Consider the following 19955-nt stretch of genomic DNA (forward strand, 5'->3'; position numbering starts at 1 on the left):
AGAGATTAAGTAAAGAACTTACATGCTATGCGCATAGCCCATGGACACAGACAAGAGTGCAGTGAGGGCCTGGGGGAGGGGGGTACAATGTACAGGTCCATGGGGGGAAACCGGGGGGCCCTCTGTAATACGTTTCATCAATAAAAATATATTTTTTTAAAAAAGCACACTATATTTTAAAAGCACGTTTTAAAAGAACGCGGTATATCTGATCGGTATCTGATCGATGTGGTCACAATTTCACAAATCTTTATGGGAAGAGTGAGAGAGACCCCCATTCTTAAAAGAACAACAGAAAGAACAAAATCCTATGTCCTCCTGGTCATCACTTAGCTCAAGGACCAAAACAATTTGCTATACCCTTATCTCTGATGGGAGCAGATGGACAGTGAGAAATAGAGGGCTCATTTCCTGTTCCCGTTACAGGGTCAAGATGGCGTCGGCGGTGACAAGGGTGAGGACGGAGACCCCGGTCAGCCGGTGAGCAAGCACACTCTGCTTTTATTTGGTCTTTTCTCGCCTCAAGGCAGTTAAGAAAATCAGAAATAGCCATTTGTTCTGGAAGAATTATATTTCAATTCCAGCTAAAAGGCTAACTTACACGAAGTGTTTCTAACTTGATGTGATTTAAAAAATCTAAGCCAAAAAAAAAAGTCACATCAGGTTCTGCCAGACAGCATCAAGTTCAGCTATCTGTACACTCGTGTTAGTGTAAGCTACGTGGAGATCACCAATAGGCAGGGGAAGAACGCCAGGGTGTGGCATGTCCTGTGCATCGCGCCCCACGCTGTGCCGGCTGCGGTGGTCCGGTGATGACAGGGGCGCTGTGGCCATGTGCGGGCTGAGCTTCAGCAGGAGCCAGAGACAAGCTGCTCCCCAAACACAGCTTTGTGTCAGAGCGTCGCCCCCGGCGCTCTGCCCTCAGCTTGGGCTCGCTCTGTGCCAATGGCACTGCGGGCTGGTTCACGCTCCTGTGCGTGGTGATGCTGGCGTGGCTCAGGGAGGGGCAGAGGGGCACTGTCCTGGCTTCACAGGTGTGTGCCCTCTGAGTGGCATCACCGCCGCACGGTTCTATAGTTGGCACGTCTGTGGGGTGCTCGTCAGAGAAATTAGCACGTTTTAAAAGAACGCGGTATTTCCGATCGCTCTCTCTGGCTCTGAGGAAGTGCTCACTGGACTGACCAGGTGTCCCCCACAGTTACCTGACGGCAGTGAGGCATCGGGAGAAGGGCCGCGGTTCTCCAGGAGAGAGATGAGGGGAGACGAGCAGGAGGGTTGGGTTCAGTCCCGATTCTGAAAGATGCTGTGGGCCGTGAACCAGCACCCGTGGCTTCAATGTTTTTCTCATTTTACAGGGTCCCCCTGGCCCCTCCGGTGAGGCAGGCCCGCCAGGTCCTCCAGGGAAGAGAGTAAGTTTTTAAAATTCTTTACTGGAACCATCCACGCATTATCCACCATATGTGTAAACCCATACACTGTATACGTAAGCGGTGCATCAGAAGGATGCTGAGGGATGTGCATCCCGGAGAAGAGGGCGATTTCTCAAGTTTGTCAAAACACCTAGGCAACGATCCCCCTTGAGCCGCCAGGCCCAGGCCGTCACCGGGAAGGACAGCTCTGGGCTGAGCAGGCCTTCTGTCTGGGTGTCCCGGGTCGTTGGCATCAGCACCAGTGCATCCCGGAGAGATGGAATGTCACGGGCCAGGGCCACCTAAGACGCTGTGAAAACCTGGATGCAGGATCCATGGGATGGGCTCGGGAGCCATCAGCATAAAACGGTAGATCGCTTTCCATCTGCAGACGTCAGATTTGGAAGCAGAGGAAGGATCTCAACAAAAGACAACAGTGAGATACAGAGGATTATACGTTCAGAGATCATCATCATCTGGCCACTCAGTATAAGTACATAGACCTTGTTGTGATGTTGGTTACAGTAGGTACTAGGTTAAGGTGACCAGGACGTCCCACTTTTGGTGGGACAGTCCCGATTTTTAACGATTTGTCCCACATCCCGTGGCGTTTTGAAAAAGTCCCGATTTTCTTTCCAAAAATCGGGACTTTTTAAAAATGCCACGGGATGCGGGACAAATTGTTTAAAAAAACGGGATGTCTGGTCACCTTATACTAGGCTCTCCTCCCGCTACACTATTTATAACACAGTTTCTGCGGACCCGCCTCTCACAGCTTCATGCCTTCTCCTCCTCGTGTCTCTTTGCCACATACGTGGTGCGTGGGTGGAGGGGAAACACCGAATACATTTCTTGGACTCGGTCTCCCTAAGAAATCTAAAAGGACAGAGCTGCTCTTCTCCGGTAGCTTTCTCTTAGGGGCATTGTCATACAACCCACCTTCGTAGACGGAGTGTAAGTAGGTTTTCCTGTGGTCTCCCAGCAACATAAATTTGAGTTGATATTTACAGATATTCCTCTTTGACAGAAAAGAATTTGCGTTATATTTATTTGGTAAATATCTTCTTGGAATGCAATTTCTCTTCATTGACTGAGTGCCCCCTTTCCCTTCCTCCTCTCTACGTTCCTTCCGTCACAGAACATGAAAGCTTAAGCAAGCTTTGTCTGCTCTGTGGCAGTCAACATGTTCCCTCCCTTTGGGCTCCCCACACTGGAGACCCAGAAAGATAGATCAACAGCCGTGAAGCTCTATCACCCCAGTGCCGAAGGAGCAATGGCAAGACGTGTTCACACGTATTATCATTTTTTTTCTATGAGTGACTCCTACACGTAAGCCTTCCTAATGGAATATTGATCAGAATGTTGCAAGAGGCGGCGATACTGGCATTCAGCATTCTAACAGTTATTGAACAAGGAGGGGAATTAAGTTGTCATTTGTAGTATGCGCACACCCTGTCAATGGTAATCCTTGAGAAGGAATGCGTATTTCCTTCAGGCACCACACAGGTATGTAGCTGCTGTCAGTAAGCCATGAGATACTAAGACCCAGGTTAGCCTCACAGCTGTTCCAGAACCAAGTTGGTTCTGTGCATTTTGCTGAAAAGCAATTTCTGGGGCTGAGGAGCATCATCTCCCCTCCCTTCTCTAACCTCAATCTCGGTCCCTGACTCTGAGCACAATTCCTTGCAAAAATTGAAGTAAACAAGAGAGTCTGGGGAAAAATGAATGCAATTTTCTTGAGATCATTCATTTAAACTTTCAGGACTTGTGTCTGAGCTGGTGTAGAAAATTGCATCACCTGGTATTGCATGCTTGTTAAAGGAATAATAAAAATTCAATTAGCTAGTGGAAATGGAATGAATATTCCACAGTAATCGTCAGTCGTACAGGTCTTAGAATAAGTTTTTTATGGATGTGTATAATATGTGTAGATCTTACTGTGGCAGGCTATCAAAGCCAGAGCTCTGTGTATGTAGAGTTGAAAGGTTTCTAGGAAATACTGAAAGGGAAGACATGAATAATGCGGCGAAATTATTAGGAAGAAAATGTAAATATCATGGTGATTATGTCTTATTTCTAGCTCAAAACTTTTCTTTGATACTTTGAATATTAGGTTATGCAACATAAATGATTCTTCTCGACATCAGTTGGCTGCAAGATTTAGGGATGCTGAGTTTTTTACATCACAGGGGGCCCCGGAAGTGCAGAGGAAGTCTGACTGTGTTCTGTTTGCAGGGTCCTCCGGGAGCTGCAGGTGCAGAGGGACGGCAAGGGGAAAAGGGCGCCAAGGTAAGGTCGGCTGTGTAGGTGTTGTGTATGCAAAGCTTATGCCTACACAGCTTTGCATACATGGCCCAACGTCTAGATTAGGGGTGTCGAACTCAATCAGAGAAGGGGCCAAAATCTAAAATCCAGCCTAAATCGCGGGCCGAATGGTTTACTGAACAGTCATAAACTGTCATTGTGATGGAAACGCAGCGGAGTGCAGTGATGACAGCGCGGTGCGGGCCACATTGCAAGGCCTGGCGGAACGGATTTGGCCCGCGGGCCTTGTGTTTGACACGTGGTCTAGATTGACCCTTTTTTTTTTTTTTTTTTTTTTAGACAACACTTGTCATGAAATAACCAGACATTTTTCCTCACTAGTCCCATGTTGTATTTTCTAACAGGGGGAAGCAGGGGCCGAAGGTCCAGCCGGGAAAACTGGCCCAGTGGGTCCTCAGGGCCCTTCCGGGAAGCCAGGTCCAGAGGGCCTCCGGGGCATCCCAGGGCCCGTGGTGAGCATCCGCGATGTTTTGTTTAAAAAACACACAACACAGTTCTAAATGAAAATGTTTGTGTCAGCACTAATTTATAAAATAGAGTGTGGATGTTTTGAAGGGAATTTGGGAAATATTATATAATGATGAGAATCTTAAATATTTCATTATGTCATTTATTTATTTATTTCATGGTGAAATTTATTTCATGGTGAAATTCTAACTCATAAAGGCTGAGTAGAAAGCGAAACCCTAAGATCACAAAGATGTCATATTTTTATACCCAGCATGTGTGTGTGTGTGTGTGTGTGCCTGTAGACAAATACCACACAAAGGGAGAAGACTCAAGATTGCCTACAATTAATTGTAGGAGTTCTCCATGTGAGGGACTCCACAGGCAATGTTTGCTTTCTTCCAAAATTAAAATAAAAGAAATATGTTTCTGTTCATTTAAGAAATCAATCGTGCTTATTTTCCACAGGGAGAACAAGGTCTCCCCGGAGCTGCAGGCCAAGACGGGCCGCCCGGTCCCTTGGTAAGTAGCACCTTCCTATTGGGAAGGGAGAGTTCCAGAAACGAAATCATTTACGAGCTACAGCTTCCGTCGCGCTAGCTTATAAACTGCTCTCTATTGTGTGCAACATGCAGGAGAAGAAGAAAGTAATCCGGATAGGTTCTTTTGAAAATATGCCCTGTGATTAGGAGATCTCTCCTTGGTTCTGAGCTTTGGATGCAAAAAATCTTTCCACTCCCAATACAATGCCACCTGTAGCCCGGCCAGCTCTTCCCCAAACGCGTGCCATCGCCTGCATTGGAAAGAGCGGCGTGGCCCAGTCCGCCAGGGACTCCTTCCCCAGATAATGTTCTCTCTGGCAGCCAGGCACGCAGCTGAGAGAGGTGTGGGAAGAGAGGTGTGGCTGGTACAACGCCGAGCTGGGTCGCTGCCACGTGCTTGCGACGTGCTCGGCAGATGCGTGAAGCGCTGCGTAGACCCGTGAGCGCTCACAGGTGGAGGTTATTCTAGGAGCCAGGCCGGCCTCACTGCTGCCTCTGGGCAGGAAACGAGAATTCAGGTAGGTCTCGGCCTTGAAATTCTTGCTCTACAACAGATTCTATGTCATGGTAGAGACATGTACACTTAATTTCCCAGAACTAGTGATGTGTGAAGGGATTAATGCAAACGGCAAACAGAACACGGCGCTCTGCGAGAGATGCCCAGTACTTCAGAGAGGTGAGGACTTCCATATCAGAACTTAGAATTTGCAGAGATGAACAATTATCTCGGAGACATTGACATACGCAGAAAGCCATCAAAACGGTGTCTCACAATCTCAATTATGCAGGGAACGGGGGTCATTCCTTTTAGTAAAAACATCACCACAATTTCCTCTACCATGAGGGTCTTTTCACTTTCTCTGGAAAGTTAAAGATCCGTTATCTTAGTGACTGAATACAAGCTACCAAGTCTTGAGTGACTTCAAGCACAAGATGATTAAGTCAGCACTCAGCCTCACAGGTCCTGGGCCATCTTCCACCCACCCACCCCCAACTGTTTAGGGAGTATTCTCTGTGAATACGGGGTGCTGTTCAGAGGGCGAGCCTGGACAAAGGAAGCGCTTTGCCTTAATGTCACCCTAAAATCCGCCAGCCGTTTTTTTCTTATTTCAGAATTTTCCAGTAAGCGTTCCGACCTTTTTCCCCGGATGAAATAAACATCATGCTGGAGCCTTCCTCCGGCTAAATGGTTGTATTAAAAACAAACCATCGGCCAGGCCTCCCGGAGGCGGCTTGCAGAAGTCTGCGCTGCTGGCTCACAGGTGGATGTGCGTTTACAGAGCGAGGGAGGGGCGGAACGCCTCACACCCACTCAGGCCCAGAGTGACCGAGAAAGTTGAAAGCGTGGGTGCCGAACCCCGTACCCCCACTCCCGGCTGCTTGTTTTAAGGACATATCGTTGCTTTTTCACAGCGTTTGACTGTGATGTCTAATTTTAGGAAAGATGCTACCTGGTCCTCAAAAGGGCAGAGTCAGAGGAGGCATCCTGGGATGTTCTTCATGGCCACTCAGCGGTCTCTCAGGCTCAGCTAACGGAGGTTCCCCCCCCCTCCTTTTTTTTTTTTTTTAATATATTTTTATTGATTTTTTATAGAGAAGAAGACAGAGGGATAGAGAGTTAGAATCATCGATCAGCTGCCTCTTGCACACCCCCTACTGCAGATGTGCCTGCAACCAAGGTACATGCCCTTGACCGGAATCGAACCCGGGATCTTTCAGTCCGCAGGCCAACGCTCTATCCACTGAACCAAACCAGCTTTGGCAGAAGTTCCCTTTTGTGGGCAGCTGTTCTGATCTGAGCAGATCCTGGTCACTGGTTAAGGTCACTGAGCCTGGAGCCCAGCGCTGCTGATGACTAGCAGGACGACTTTAGGAAAGTTCCTTATTGTAACATGAGGACAGTCACAGCCTCTATTCTGGACGTTCTTTTGTGAACTATTTTATTATTTTTTTAAATATATTTTATTGAAGGGAGCGAGATCATTAGAAACATCAGCTGCCTCCTGCACGCCCCCTATTGGGGATGTGCCCACAACCAACATAAGTGCCCTTGACCAGAATTTAACCTGGGACCTTTCAGTCCACAGGCTGAGTCTCTGTCCACTGAGCCAAACTAAACTGGTTTTGGCTTCATGAACTACTTTAGTGTTTGAAGGCAGGTCAGCATCTCTGTGTTGGGCCTAAGCCTTCATGTGTTTTACGTATTCATTCCAGGGTCGCTGAAACATTGCTCAGCGATCATCTTTGGGCACGTTTACCTTAGAACTACCTCCCAGTCCCTCTTTCACAGGCTGATCAATACAAGAACCAATATCGTTCTCTCTCCAACCACAAAGGCCTGAGTACATGGTAGCCCGGGTACTAAGCTGCAGTTTGATTATTTTCTTGTGCTACATTTAAACTCTCTGTAAGCAGGTCAAGGTGTGCAGTATTCCATAGGGATTAGCATGCTCCACACAACGCTTACTTTTTACCAAATTAAATATTATTTTATAATATCGCGGTGTCTGGCAGCGAGCTTTGCGATGTTTATCAAAGCACGCCGTCTGGGACGCCCGGCGCTGCAGGGGGAATGTCTGTATTCCAGACGCTTAAGCACGGGCCCCGTTTTCTCTTCCACAGCATCACTTATGAATTATGCATCTCTCTAGGGTTTTTCAATTTACAATATCCTACAGGGGAACTGGAGACGATGTCCACTTGGAATAACAGCGTTAAAGGCAGAGCTTGCATTCTGACGCGTCCTGGGTTCAGAGGGTTATTTATAACGACTGCTCACATCAGATCTTCTCCGATTGCCATTTCCAGCGGATGAAAATGATTAGAAACTGGTTTCTGCCTGGCAAATTCCTCCTTAGATATTGTAATTGCATAGAGATTATTAGCTTAGAGGTATTAAATAAGAATTTCCTGTGCCTCCTTCATGAATAATATTCATAGAACGATTTAAAATGCATTAGAAACACAAATAAATGTCTGTTGTAGTTCTCATTAAGCCCGCGAGATTAGAATTCCCAGGGTTTCTTCCCTTTTAGGCACTTCTGCGTGTACTGTTAGAATGCGATGAGGAAGCTGATGATAGCAAAAAGGAATAATAATAGGAATAATAATAAACATTTACATTGTACTTCGGTTTAGGCACACACAAAAAAGTGCTTTTGTAGGACTGGCTTTTCCCTCATGACAACAAGCCTTTGACACGGTTGTTATTAGAACACCTTTCTAAATAAAGCTCAGAGGTGAGAAGAAATGGACGGAAGTGTACCCAGCTAGTGGGTGAGGGGCTCAGGCTGGGGGAAGCAGCCATTGGAACACTGATGCCCAGTCGGCAACATCCCCATTAGCCCCCATCAGCTGTGCCCCCACCGCGACCTTTCCCCCAAGTGTTCTCCAAATGGAGGTTTTTAAAATGTTACCAGAAATAGCATCATCTTTGAATTTGAGTTTAACGCTAAAATATTTGATTGAATAGATGTTATTTGGAAATCTCTTCTTCTAAAATGAGTGCAGTTAAAAATGTATTCCACTGAAAACCTACCTTTCTGTCTTCATATGTATTTAATCAACATGATCATTAATATTTTTTTATTATGGTTAAATAGTCAACCATAGAGTCTTAAAATGTACAAAATAGTTTGGAATTCTGAAAAATAAGTGGTGATCATTATTATTTTTCAACTTGGTCATTGTTGTTTTTTCAACTTGGTCAAAATTACGTCGGCAGAGTTACCAAAACCAGACTTGCTCTGTGAAGAGTAACATGATTCGCTCTGTGTGTTTATTGTTTCTCATTGTCTAGGGACCCCCCGGATTACCTGGTCTCAAAGGTGACCCTGGCTCCAAGGGCGAGAAGGTGAGACTGTCTGTGTTAGTACAGTTCTGATATTCTAGTAGCAGAAACCATACTTTTGCAGATTAAAATCACCAGAAGGGAAATTTCAAAGACTGTCTTTACTGTTCTGACCAAGGGAAGCACCATCAGGCCTTAGCTCGCCAGGGGGACTTACACAGGAGACAGCACACAGAGTCACAGTGAAGAAGGCGCCAGAATGCAGAGTTGCTTTTTCTCTGTGGCCCCCGGAGGAACCGGATGGGGAAAGCACTAGGTTATACCAAAATTGGAATTCAGAAGTAAGCAGAGGGAATAGCAAAAGGCCCGTATTTGAGCTTTAAATGTGGAAGTAAAATTTGAGCAGTCTATCTTACACATAGTCACGTGATCTCTCAGTGTATACTGAGCGGCACCAAATCTTTTTTTTTTTTTTTTTTTTTGTAAAATAAGCCTTTTTCAGAATGGTATTAATATTTTTGGATTATTTTTAAGTTTCCATATATTTCTCAAAGACTGCACAGTCTCTGAAGAATAGAAGTCATTTCGCATAAAATAAGATGCTTATTAAAACAGTGAGTCTCCAGTTGTTTACTTCACCAACATCTCACACCTGGTTATTATGGGTCTCGTAGCTGAGGGAATTCCTGGTCATAAAGGAAACGCTGAAGCTGCTATTTTTAGAAAGCATTTCTTGCCACACTACTCCCAGCCCTCAACACGGTCAGTGTCAGCAGGATGAGATCATGTGAGGTGTGGGCAGAGAGGGTCTTTAACCCACATCCTTTCAGAAAGTTCATTTTGTTTCATAAATTGAATGCGCAGTTATTTTATTACTAGGATGGACCGCCTGGCTGGCATTTCTGTAGCGTTAACATGTCCTCTCTCTGCCTTCCACAGGGGCATCCTGGTTTGATTGGTCTGATCGGGCCTCCAGGAGAACAAGGCGAGAAGGGTGACAGAGGGCTGCCCGGGACCCAGGGATCTCCAGGAGCGAAGGGCGATGGGGTGAGGAAAGACATCAGGTTCCTGTCCATCCCATGATACACACACAGCACGAGCAAGGCCTTCGTACTTGACCAAGGAGGGGATTTAGAGCCTCTTAATTCTAATCTCCTTGCATCGGTGCTGTTTTCAAAGAAAAATTTATTTCACCTTGGAATACATAAATTAAAAGCATGCCAAGTTCGAATCACAGAAGTTGCAGTTCAATAGTTAATTGCACTAACATGTATTGATCCCCAGCACTTGCAAATCATTATTCTGAAAGCTGCAGGGACATAAATATGTATGTAGACATTGAAGCAACATACACTGAGTGGCCAGATGATGATGATCTCTGAATGCATAGTAATCTGGTCATTCAGTGTATATTCTATATAATAAAAGGCTAATATGCAAATTGTCCTCTCAACCAGGAGTACGACCAGCAGGCAGGCTGGCCAACTGCCCTTGTCCCCTCCCCCTGGCCAGACCCCACCCATGCAGGAATTTATGGGTGGGGTAGGAAGGGGAGATGAATATATATACTGAGTGGCCAGATTATTATGCTTTCAGAGATCACCATAATCTGGCCAATGAGTGTAGAAAAAAAACAAAACAGACTGTCTTGTCGAGTGATTTCTTAATATAGACAATGGGAAACGGAAGCTCTTCTTGCACTGTTTTTGCTCTCTGAAGTGTGCACTGTGCAAACCAGGCAACGTGACACTGAGAAAAACCCTCTAACGCAGCTGACTCTCTCTCTAGGGAATTCCAGGCCCTGCCGGTCCCATCGGGCCCCCCGGTCCCCCAGGCTTACCGGTAAGTACCAGGGGGGAGAGCTTTGTGACGTAAACGTGCCAATGCCCCAGAGACACACGCCCTCCTCATCTGCGCCTTCCCTTTGCCTTTCCAGGGCCCTCAAGGTCCCAAGGGGAACAAAGGCTCCACGGTGAGTACCCGCGCCTTCAGCGCTTCTCTGAGCGAGGCGGCCCCGTGCCTGGTTCTCCGCTCACCTTGTCCCTTTTCCTTCCCACAGGGCCCCGCTGGCCAGAAAGGTGACGGCGGCCTGCCAGGGCCCCCCGGCCCTCCGGTGAGTGCGTGGAGGGGAGAGGGGCCCCGTGGCTCATAGAGTCCCGAGAAGATGCCTCCAAATGTGTGAGGGGGCTGGGGGGGGGGGTACATCCTGCCAGCGGCTGCCTTTCTGGGGAACAGCAGCCACACCTGGGGAAGCTCTCGGTCTGCACGCCGAGGCTTGTCCCAGCGTTGGCTTCGCTGTGCGAATACAGATGCTTTCATTCTCTCCATTCGTAGAGTCCTGCTCTTATTAGTTTCTAAAGAAAATCGTATGTTTTGATGTCAGAGTGTCATGAAAGCAGCTGATGGGCTGCCACAAAGCCCCATTTACATCTGACACTCAGAGCAAACAGTCAGAGGGCAGCAATGTTTTCCTGCCGCATCTGATGATGAGAAAAGCAGTAAAGTCACCCCTTAACCCCCTGTGTGAACAGGCTTCACACCACCAAGGGGCGGCTCCTGGCAAAAGGCTCCTGGCTCCTGGCCTGGGCTTGCTGCCCAGCGTGGGGACTAGTGTGCATCACCCACAGCGTCTCACTGCCCATCCAGGGGCCCAAGCCCCGGACCAGCGTGTGGGCAGGTTCTTTCTGAGGGCTGGGGGCCAGGTCTGATGGAGACCTCCCGCCCGGGGGGTAGATGGCTGCCTTCTGCCAACGCCTCTTCACGCTGACTTCTGTCTAGGCCGGTCTCTGTGCCCCGTCTTCCCTCCCCCTGAGGAGGCCAGTCTAGGGCCCACCCAGATGCGCTCCCAGTTCACTCACTCATTCCAGCCACAGCAACCCCGTTTCCAAACGGAAGTCTTATGCCGAGGTACTGGTACTCCAGACTTCACATGTGAGTTTCTGTGGGACACGATCCAACTCGTAACGATATGGATCGACGATTTCATGTAAAGTCAAGTCTGGTGCAATTCCTTTTGAGTTTGTTCACTTATAGATGTTTGAAACAGCTAAGGTGTATTTGTAAAGGATTGAAGTATCTTCATATAAATTATCAGGCACAATAGACACCTCCTTAGACAGCACCAGAGCCTTAACGTGGCACTCGGCCTTCCGGGGCCGAAAGCTAATTGTGGGGACATGGCCCACGATGAGGACTAACTGATAAACGAGAGCATGAGAGCAGGCTCTGGTGAAGTGTCCACGCAGTGCGTGCTCCGTCACCGACAGGAACTCAGCGCTGCGGGCCGTCCAGCCGCAGCCAGCACAGCCCGTGTGTCCTCTCTCCCGCAGGGCCCCCCCGGCGAGGTCATCCAGCCTCTGCCCATCCTGTCCCCCAAGAAGACGAGGCGGCACACGGAGGGCATGCAGGCCGACGCGCAGGATGCCATGCTCGACTACTCGGACGGGATGGAGGAGATCTTCGGTTCCCTCAACTCCCTGAAACAGGACATCGAGCACATGAAGTTCCCCATGGGCACGCAGACCAACCCCGGCCGCACATGCAAGGACCTGCAGCTCAGCCACCCCGACTTCCCCGACGGTACGTACGTCCGAGACGCATGGCCCAGCCCACGCACGGGGCCGCCCAGCCCCGGGGCGCGGTGCCCCCTCGTTCATCCTCATTAAGTGCGTATAATCCAGTCTCCGAGTGAAATGCAAGCCTACAATGTATTCATTCCAATCTCGCAGACAGAAAAAGTCACTTATGCTGCTTAAATGTGAGACCTGCTTTTTGAAAACCCGTGTCTGTTAAATAAGGGTTCATTAAATTACGGCAAGATCATTTTTTGGATGATTGTAGATGACATAGGTGCACTTTGCCTTGTAATAGCAGTCACAGAATGGAGCTTATGTGTGCACACATATGTGCGTGTTACCATATAATTATTTATATCCTATACCCTAACTTACTTTACATTAATATGCGTAAAGTCAACAGGATGAAGTAGTGTAGCAATCCTATTTGATCCAACGAGCGGAGTATTTAAGAACTGGGATAGCTTGGAGCAAAAATGTGTTTCCACCAATAACCAGAGCAACTGCCCATACCTATTTTCCATCTTTACCCACCCAACGCCAACGTCACAGTCGTGCAGAGGACACAGTGTGTTCTGAGCCACTTAGATAACGGATTAGCAGAAGGCGGCCTCTGGGGGCCCAGGCGAAGGAGGAGGACACTGACTGCGGGAAGGAGTTGTCGCTATAAAGCAATGCTCACGGGTGATCCTTCAGGCTGAGTAGCTACAACCACCAGCTCCATTGTTAGCCATGAGTAAACCAAGAAGATATACGGCAGCTGTTCTACTCTGCTGCCTTCCGTGTTAAATAATACTGGCGGGTGTGAGGTGGAGCATATATCTGCCTCCCGGTGCATGCTACTCGCTGCACATGAGAAGAAGGTTACTGTCTGAGGTGGTGACAGGGGAGCCGAGACCCGGAGGGAAGAGGCATGGTAGGACTAAACACAGGTGTCCGGGCAGAGGACCTGGGGTCCGTGCACAGCTCTGAGGCAGACAAGACCAGAGGATCACTCTTTACCTCTTCAGACATGGACCCCAAGATGACCGAAGCGTAGGAGAAATCCCTGTGGGGAGAGATGGGTGGATATGTATTTTACCTTCTTTCTCTAGTGAAATTGGGTACAGAATGCAGTTGATTTCAGACCTGCAGGTGTGTGCCCATGACCTTTGTCCATGACCTATTGTTCCCTGCCTCCAGGTGAGTATTGGATCGATCCGAACCAAGGCTGCTCAGGAGATTCCTTCAAGGTTTACTGCAACTTCACGTCGGGCGGCGAGACGTGCATTTACCCAGACAGGAAGTCCGAGGGGGTGAGTGCAGGCGCGGCGGCAGTGACTGCTGACAGTGCCTGCCGTGTTGTTGCAATATTGAGCCAAACGGGAAAATGATCCTGTCCTATTTCACTCATCTGCTTTTCTTAACAGAGGAATGAGAGCATTCCATCTGCGTAAACGTGAATAAGGCGCCCCAGTGACGTGTGGGTTAACAAATGCTTCTCTCCCGCATTTTGCCCACGTGTTCTTGTTGCTCCTGTGTGCTCGCTCAAAGTCAAGTTTCCCACGACCCGCCAGTCCTCAGGTTTCGGTGCGTGGGTAGCAGCCTTCACGCCACTCCCACGTGGTAGCACTCACAGCTGTGCCTGAGGCTGGAAATACAGTTCCATAAGCATTCCTTTTCTACATAAGAGTCTTCTCCACACACGCATACTTTTAAATGTCTAGTCCCTTCAAACCGATTGCTTGCTTTTTATTTTTTTCCCCCTCAACCGAGGATATTCTTCCATTGGCTTTCAGAGAGAATAGAAGAGGGAGAGAAACACATCGATGGGTTGCCTCCTACAGGAGCCCAACCAGGGCCCAGGCCGGAGAGTATCCTGCAACCGAGGTACATGCCCTTGACTTGAATCGAACACAGGCCCCTCCAGTCAGCAGGCCGACGCTCTATCCACTGGGCCAAACTCATTTCTTGGTTTTCACCTAACTATCAATATATTTGAGTTCTGTCTTTAAAGCTCAGAGCTAATTATTAAAACAATGAAAGTTTTCACTGGCATAGTCTCCAAACACAATACAGGTGGGAAATTTTGCCTTTATGGTTTTTTAATAAACCACGTTTTTCTTAGGAAATGGTGTGTGTCTGAGTTACAGAAACTCCTAAGTCAAAACAATGGCTTTTTGTGCAGCTCCTCTCCTGAGGGAGGTACGCAGGGTGGGCAGTAGGTGCAGGAGACAAAGCGAACTTGCTTTTCAAAACCTGCACGATACTCAGAAGTATCACAGAGCACCTGGCACCCCAAAAACCTGTGGCAAAGACAAAAACGCACCCCCTTACACTGCTGACTCCAGTGTCCTCTCGTGAGGCCTCGGTGAGCCTGACGTACTGCCCACCTTTGCAAAGCAAAAACGATAAACGCGGATCTCTGAGGCATTCAGAGCGTTCTTCCCAGCAGGGAACGGCCAGGCTCGCTTCCCGCCAAGGACGGTTCTGTAGCATCCGCCTCCGTTGCTGGCGGGAAACTCTCAGGACTCAGCCTTGGCTACGGAACGCGGGTGGTACCCGCCCGCGGCTGATGCTCGCGGCACTGAGGGCATCCTTGGCGAGGGGGCAGCTGGGAGCCCCAGCTGTGCTCCCTGCAGCCCCTCCTTGCCTTTATCAGGTTATCTCCCCTTCTTCTGAGCAGTGAAAGGAAACGAGAGAAGCGACCCGTCTTCACTGAAAGAGAATTCCCAGGATTCATCTCCAAGTTTGCCCTCTGTATCGCTTAGCGTAATCCAGACAGGCCGTGTAGCGTCACGCTCCTGCTGAAACCTCTGATGTATGCAGACCTGTTCATGCTATTTACCGACTGTCTGGTTTCCCTGCTCTTTCCAACAGGTGCGGATCTCATCGTGGCCGAAGGAGAAGCCAGGGAGCTGGTTCAGCGAGTTTAAGAGAGGAAAGCTGGTATGTTCCCTCCGCGGGCAGCGGCTTCTCAGGAGCCTCGTGAAGGAGGCTCAGCTTTCCTGTCTCAGACACTGATGGTGCTAGCCTAGATCAGTGGTCGGCGAACTGCGGCTCGAGGGCCACATGCGGCTCTTTGGTCCTTTGAGTGTGGCTCTCCCACAAAATACCACGTGCGGGCGCACATGTTACAATGCCATGGACACTCCGAGGCCCATGCACAGAAGTCGGTTTTTGGCTCTCAAAAGAAATTTCAATCGCTGTTCTATTGATATTTGGCTCTGTTGACAAAAGAGTTTGCCGACCACTGGTCTAGATTATGCGAAGGAGGACCTATGGCTCTTACACTACTGCGGCATAGACTTTAGAGAAGATATGCATTTTATTAGCTGAGTTAGACATCATAAAAGTGGTGTATGTTAGAAACATCAGGCAGAGTGAGAGAAAATATATCTACTTAGTATCGTCGATTCTGACAATTTCATTTTGTGTTCTTCACTTCCACAAGATTTCATTTCAATATAATCTGGATGAATTTATTTTTTCTAAAAATATTAGTTTATATGTCTCAGCTGAGCCCAGCCATTTTGATTATACCCCATAAGACAATTTAAGGCTTTGCCATTAGGACTATTATCCTTACTAAATCCCAAGCAAACATTTACGGACAACACAAGCCCTGGCCCTGAGCCTGGGGCACGGGATGAGAAAGTCCATCAGCTGAGGATGGACAAGAGGCGGGTCTGAGTGGAATGGTAAAGAACGGAGCTGCCTGAGAGAATGCGGCCCCAGGGGAGCTGCAGGGATGCGTTTAAAAATTTGCTTCCAGTTGGTACACGACGACATAAAGGAGTCGGCAAAATCAGACAGCGTAAACATAGTTTACTTCACGTCGCTCCTCAGTTTTTAGTTTTACTATTAGAAGACACAAATGCAAGGAAAGGCTTTTTGGAAACAAAACTGTTTTCTGATGAAGAAACGGAAGCCTAGAATTTTTTTTTTTTTTTTCAAAGATCAGCCGTGCTCACAGCAGCTCAGGTGGGAACACGGCCCTGATTTCTTCAGACCTGGCTCAGTTTCTCCTGACCCCTCAGCTCCCAGCGGCCCGGGGCCCGCCCACAGGGATGCCATCCCTTTAGGACCGAGCAGGGTCTTGACGTGTCCGTGGCGTTTGTGTCCCCAGCTTTCCTATCTGGACGTGGAAGGCAACGCCATCAACATGGTGCAGATGACCTTCCTCAGGCTACTGACGGCGTCCGCGCGGCAGAACTTCACCTACCACTGCCACCAGTCTGCCGCCTGGTACGACGTGGCCACCGGAGGCTACGGCAAAGCGCTCCGGTTCCTGGGCTCCAACGATGAGGAGATGTCGCACGACAACAGCCCGTACATCAGGGCGCTGCACGACGGCTGTGCGGTGAGTGCCCCGGGCACGGGAGGCACAGGGCCCTCCGGTGGCCCCTGTCCCACGGGCAATGCCCTGGCTAAGATCTGGTGCTGACCACTGACATGTGGACATACAGTATGTTAGAAACCTCTGGTACACACACAGGAAGGAGAGAGAGAGAGACAGACAGACAGACATCCATCATGAGAGAGAATCACTGATCGGCGGCCTCCTGCACACCCCCTACTGGGGATGGAGCCCACAACCCGGGCTTGTACCCTGACCTGGAATCCAACCATGACCTCCTGGTTCATAGGTTAAGGCTCAACCACTGAGCCATGCCAGGTGGGCAGGCAGACATATTTTTAAAGCCACAACAGAAGGTAATCTTATTGATGAGGGCTTGCTGGTTGGCACTACATGACACCAGTGTAGATGCCACTGTTCCTTTCAGAGGATAAATTATCATTTTCACACCCTGGGAATTGCATGTAAGAAAATGGCCCATAGTCGCCCCCCAAAAGCCCAGTTTCAGCTGATGGCGGAAGAGGAGGCACAGTTACAAGTGAGCAGGCGCACCCAGGCCAAAGGAGAGGAGCTCCTGGAAAGGAGGAAGTGAGTGCTTTGGGTTCTGCAGTAGAAATGCACTGATCACTATTCACAGGTTTCATATACACCACGGGACTGCTTTCACCTCTTGCATTTAATTCCTAGATTCATGTTTTCCTTAAAAAAAATTTGACTATATCTTATGATTCTACTCATAAGGATATATTATTTATGTAGGTGTATAACCCAATACCAACATTCGTTTTCCTATTAAACAGTAATTATCAATTCAGTAAGATTCTCTTCAACCGTGCAATTTATTCGAGTATTATAGTTGGGTAATTATAGTTGAATACGGAATGGAGGTGCCAGCATTCAATATTTAAAACCACATATGACATAAGTGATAACAAGAAAGAGTGGAGGCACAAATTTGCCATTATTGAGGTCATAAACTCTTCTTATCTTCCTACCTCCCTTCAGAAGCTTAAGCCAAAAATAACATCTATGTGAAAACTATAAAATGATTGCCTAACTTGTTCAATTTCTGCTTAACTTTACAGTCCAGAAAAGGCTACGAAAAGACTGTGATTGAAATCAATACACCGAGAATTGACCAAGTCCCTATCGTTGATGTAATGATTAATGACTTTGGTGATCAGAACCAGAAGTTTGGATTCGAAGTTGGCCCTGTCTGCTTTCTTGGCTGAGATTAGGACGAATAACATGTGAAATCAACAGGAAACGTACCTTGGTGCCACCCACCCATTTGATGCCACATGCGAGTTTTGAGTAAGGATGGCATAGAAAACAACTCGTCACGTATACGTGTACCCGTTAGGAAGTACTGATGCCCTCATCAGTGAGGGCAGAATCACATGGCAAAAGCTTTGAAAATAATTAAAAAAAAAAAAAAAAAAAAAGATAGTGTGGCTGAGATGGAAACAAGCCTTATTCTTGATTCCCAATTTTCACCTCTCCTTTTCCTATTTGGATTTCTTTGGTGCTGTAGAAAACAAAAGAGAGAAAAATATATATTCATAAAAGATATGGTGCTCATTCCCATCCATGAAGGATGTGCTAAAACAGTGTGTTTAATAAATTGTAATTATTTTGTGTACAGTTCTATACTGTTATCTATGTGTCCGTGTCCAAAACTTGCGCGTGTGTCTGATTTCCATTTGGCTCGAATCTTATGACAATCGCAGAACTATGATGGCAATAAATATATGTATTATGAAAAAATAAAAAATAAAGTTGTCATTTCTGATGGCTCTAATTCCCTGTCTTCGACGAACAATAAAATGCCTTTGTATATATTACCGTCGAGGGGTTCCGTTACTCGGCGCCGACATCAAATTTCTCAGAGGCGCAGACACCTGAAGACTTTGCCGAGGCAAAGGCCCATCGGTGTCTCTGCTGTGCTGACCGTCATGTGGGCTGATTCCAGCCAGACAGACACATTTCAATGCTTTATGCAGCGCTATACCTCAACTTTTTCTTTCCACAGTCCAGGATCTCACAGGCTACTTGTACATACACGGAAAACAAGCAAGTTCCTATTTTCGGACAGGAAAATATGTCTGAGAAGCTACTTAAAAACACACGGATGCCTCCATCAGTCAGCTGTTCCACTTCGTTACTGCCTTATCTCACCACTCCGGTGCGCTTCAGACATGCAGGTTAATATTCAAAGTGGGGAGCTAAGCAATTATTTATGAATATGTTCAGTGTTGTACTTTTCAAAAACAAATCAGCTTCTTGAACTGGATTCTGAGTTGTATATTATAAGAGTCTCCAGAAATGGTTCTACCTGCACCTGCCCAACAAATATTCTTTTAAGATAATATCATGCACTATCAGACCTACCTAATTGCTAAAGTACATATATATGGTGGACAGTGCTTGTTTTAAAAGTCATACTTCACAACAATCAAAACATTTTTCCCCCACTAAGGTATTTTCTTTCAGGTAGCTTGAAATAGCAGTAAAATTTAAAAATGACAAATTGAAATTTGTATCTATTCTAAGTAATATATGTCAGACTTGAAGATGTTTTATTATTGCTTATATGAAGTGTTAAGTTAATTGATGCCAGATTTCACTGGACCCTTTCTAACCGATAATTTATCACGAAAACGCATGCCTGTAATGTTGACATGGAAACATGGACGTGTGTCCTTCAGAAGTTCTTTTATTTTTGAAATTAAGTTTGTAAATGTCCTTTGGAGAAGGGAGCTATGAATCTTATAAATAAACTCAAGTCTTGTCTACCTGGGTTGGTCCTTCTCTTTCTTAAATCAGTTCCAAGTCGCTTCCTCTGATTCTGTGTGCTGACCAGCCAGGTTGGAATTATTTCACATTTTTTAAAAACAATATTATCCTTAGAAAAGTTGTTTAAATCGCCACTTGGTAATACTCTATTTGCAAAATAAAAATAGGCTACATTTAAAGTTTCAGCACGAATATTTCTCAGAGGGAAACATTTTGCAAGGTTTCTAACATATTCATAATTTCTGCATTAAAAGTCTCTTCAGAACTTCTTTGGAAAGTCTCTAAATCCCCCCTGAAATAATATTGTTAGTGAAGAAGGGTTCCCTACCTCAGACAATTTAATAAATGAATGGCAATCAGACTATTGTGCATATTGATCTATGCTGGGAGAGCTGTCCACCTAAAACAGCCTCAGATCTGGCACTCAATAGAACTTATTTCCTGCTCCTTTTTATGTATGGGTACAGGTTTCTGCTTAGAATTGGATTTTTCCTCCCTTATTATTGATTTAATCTAGCCAAAAGGAAGCTCAATAGGATAGAAAAGGCATATTCTATGTGTAAGTTATTCACCCATAGACCATAAAGAATAACACTGACTTCAAGGCATGGGTGGGTTCTTGGCCAGATGTACATAAAATTTGGCCTCTCTTTATGAAAATGACCAATACGGAAGGCACTATTTAAAATGAGTACAGACACTACAGAAAAAGTATTCATTTATGAAATGGAC

General features: G+C 46.9%; 1 protein-coding gene across 1 annotated transcript in view; it reads left to right on the plus strand.

The window, feature by feature from the left end:
- The window catches only part of COL11A1 (collagen type XI alpha 1 chain), a 146215-nt gene extending 128343 nt beyond the window's left edge, over nt 1–17872 (plus strand). Inside the window, exons 53-67 of the mRNA XM_036452783.2 lie at nt 427–480; nt 1356–1409; nt 3645–3698; nt 4079–4186; nt 4650–4703; nt 8523–8576; nt 9453–9560; nt 10302–10355; nt 10450–10485; nt 10573–10626; nt 11843–12092; nt 13271–13383; nt 14948–15016; nt 16197–16430; nt 17513–17872. Coding sequence (XP_036308676.1) covers nt 427–480; nt 1356–1409; nt 3645–3698; nt 4079–4186; nt 4650–4703; nt 8523–8576; nt 9453–9560; nt 10302–10355; nt 10450–10485; nt 10573–10626; nt 11843–12092; nt 13271–13383; nt 14948–15016; nt 16197–16430; nt 17513–17659 — 1443 coding nt within the window. The 3' untranslated portion in view covers nt 17660–17872. The remainder of the gene's footprint in view (nt 1–426; nt 481–1355; nt 1410–3644; nt 3699–4078; nt 4187–4649; nt 4704–8522; nt 8577–9452; nt 9561–10301; nt 10356–10449; nt 10486–10572; nt 10627–11842; nt 12093–13270; nt 13384–14947; nt 15017–16196; nt 16431–17512) is intronic.
- The last annotated feature ends 2083 nt before the right edge of the window (nt 17873–19955 follow it).

This window comes from Pipistrellus kuhlii, unplaced genomic scaffold, assembly GCF_014108245.1.
Source record: "Pipistrellus kuhlii isolate mPipKuh1 unplaced genomic scaffold, mPipKuh1.p scaffold_m20_p_24, whole genome shotgun sequence".
NCBI lineage: Eukaryota > Metazoa > Chordata > Mammalia > Chiroptera > Vespertilionidae > Pipistrellus > Pipistrellus kuhlii.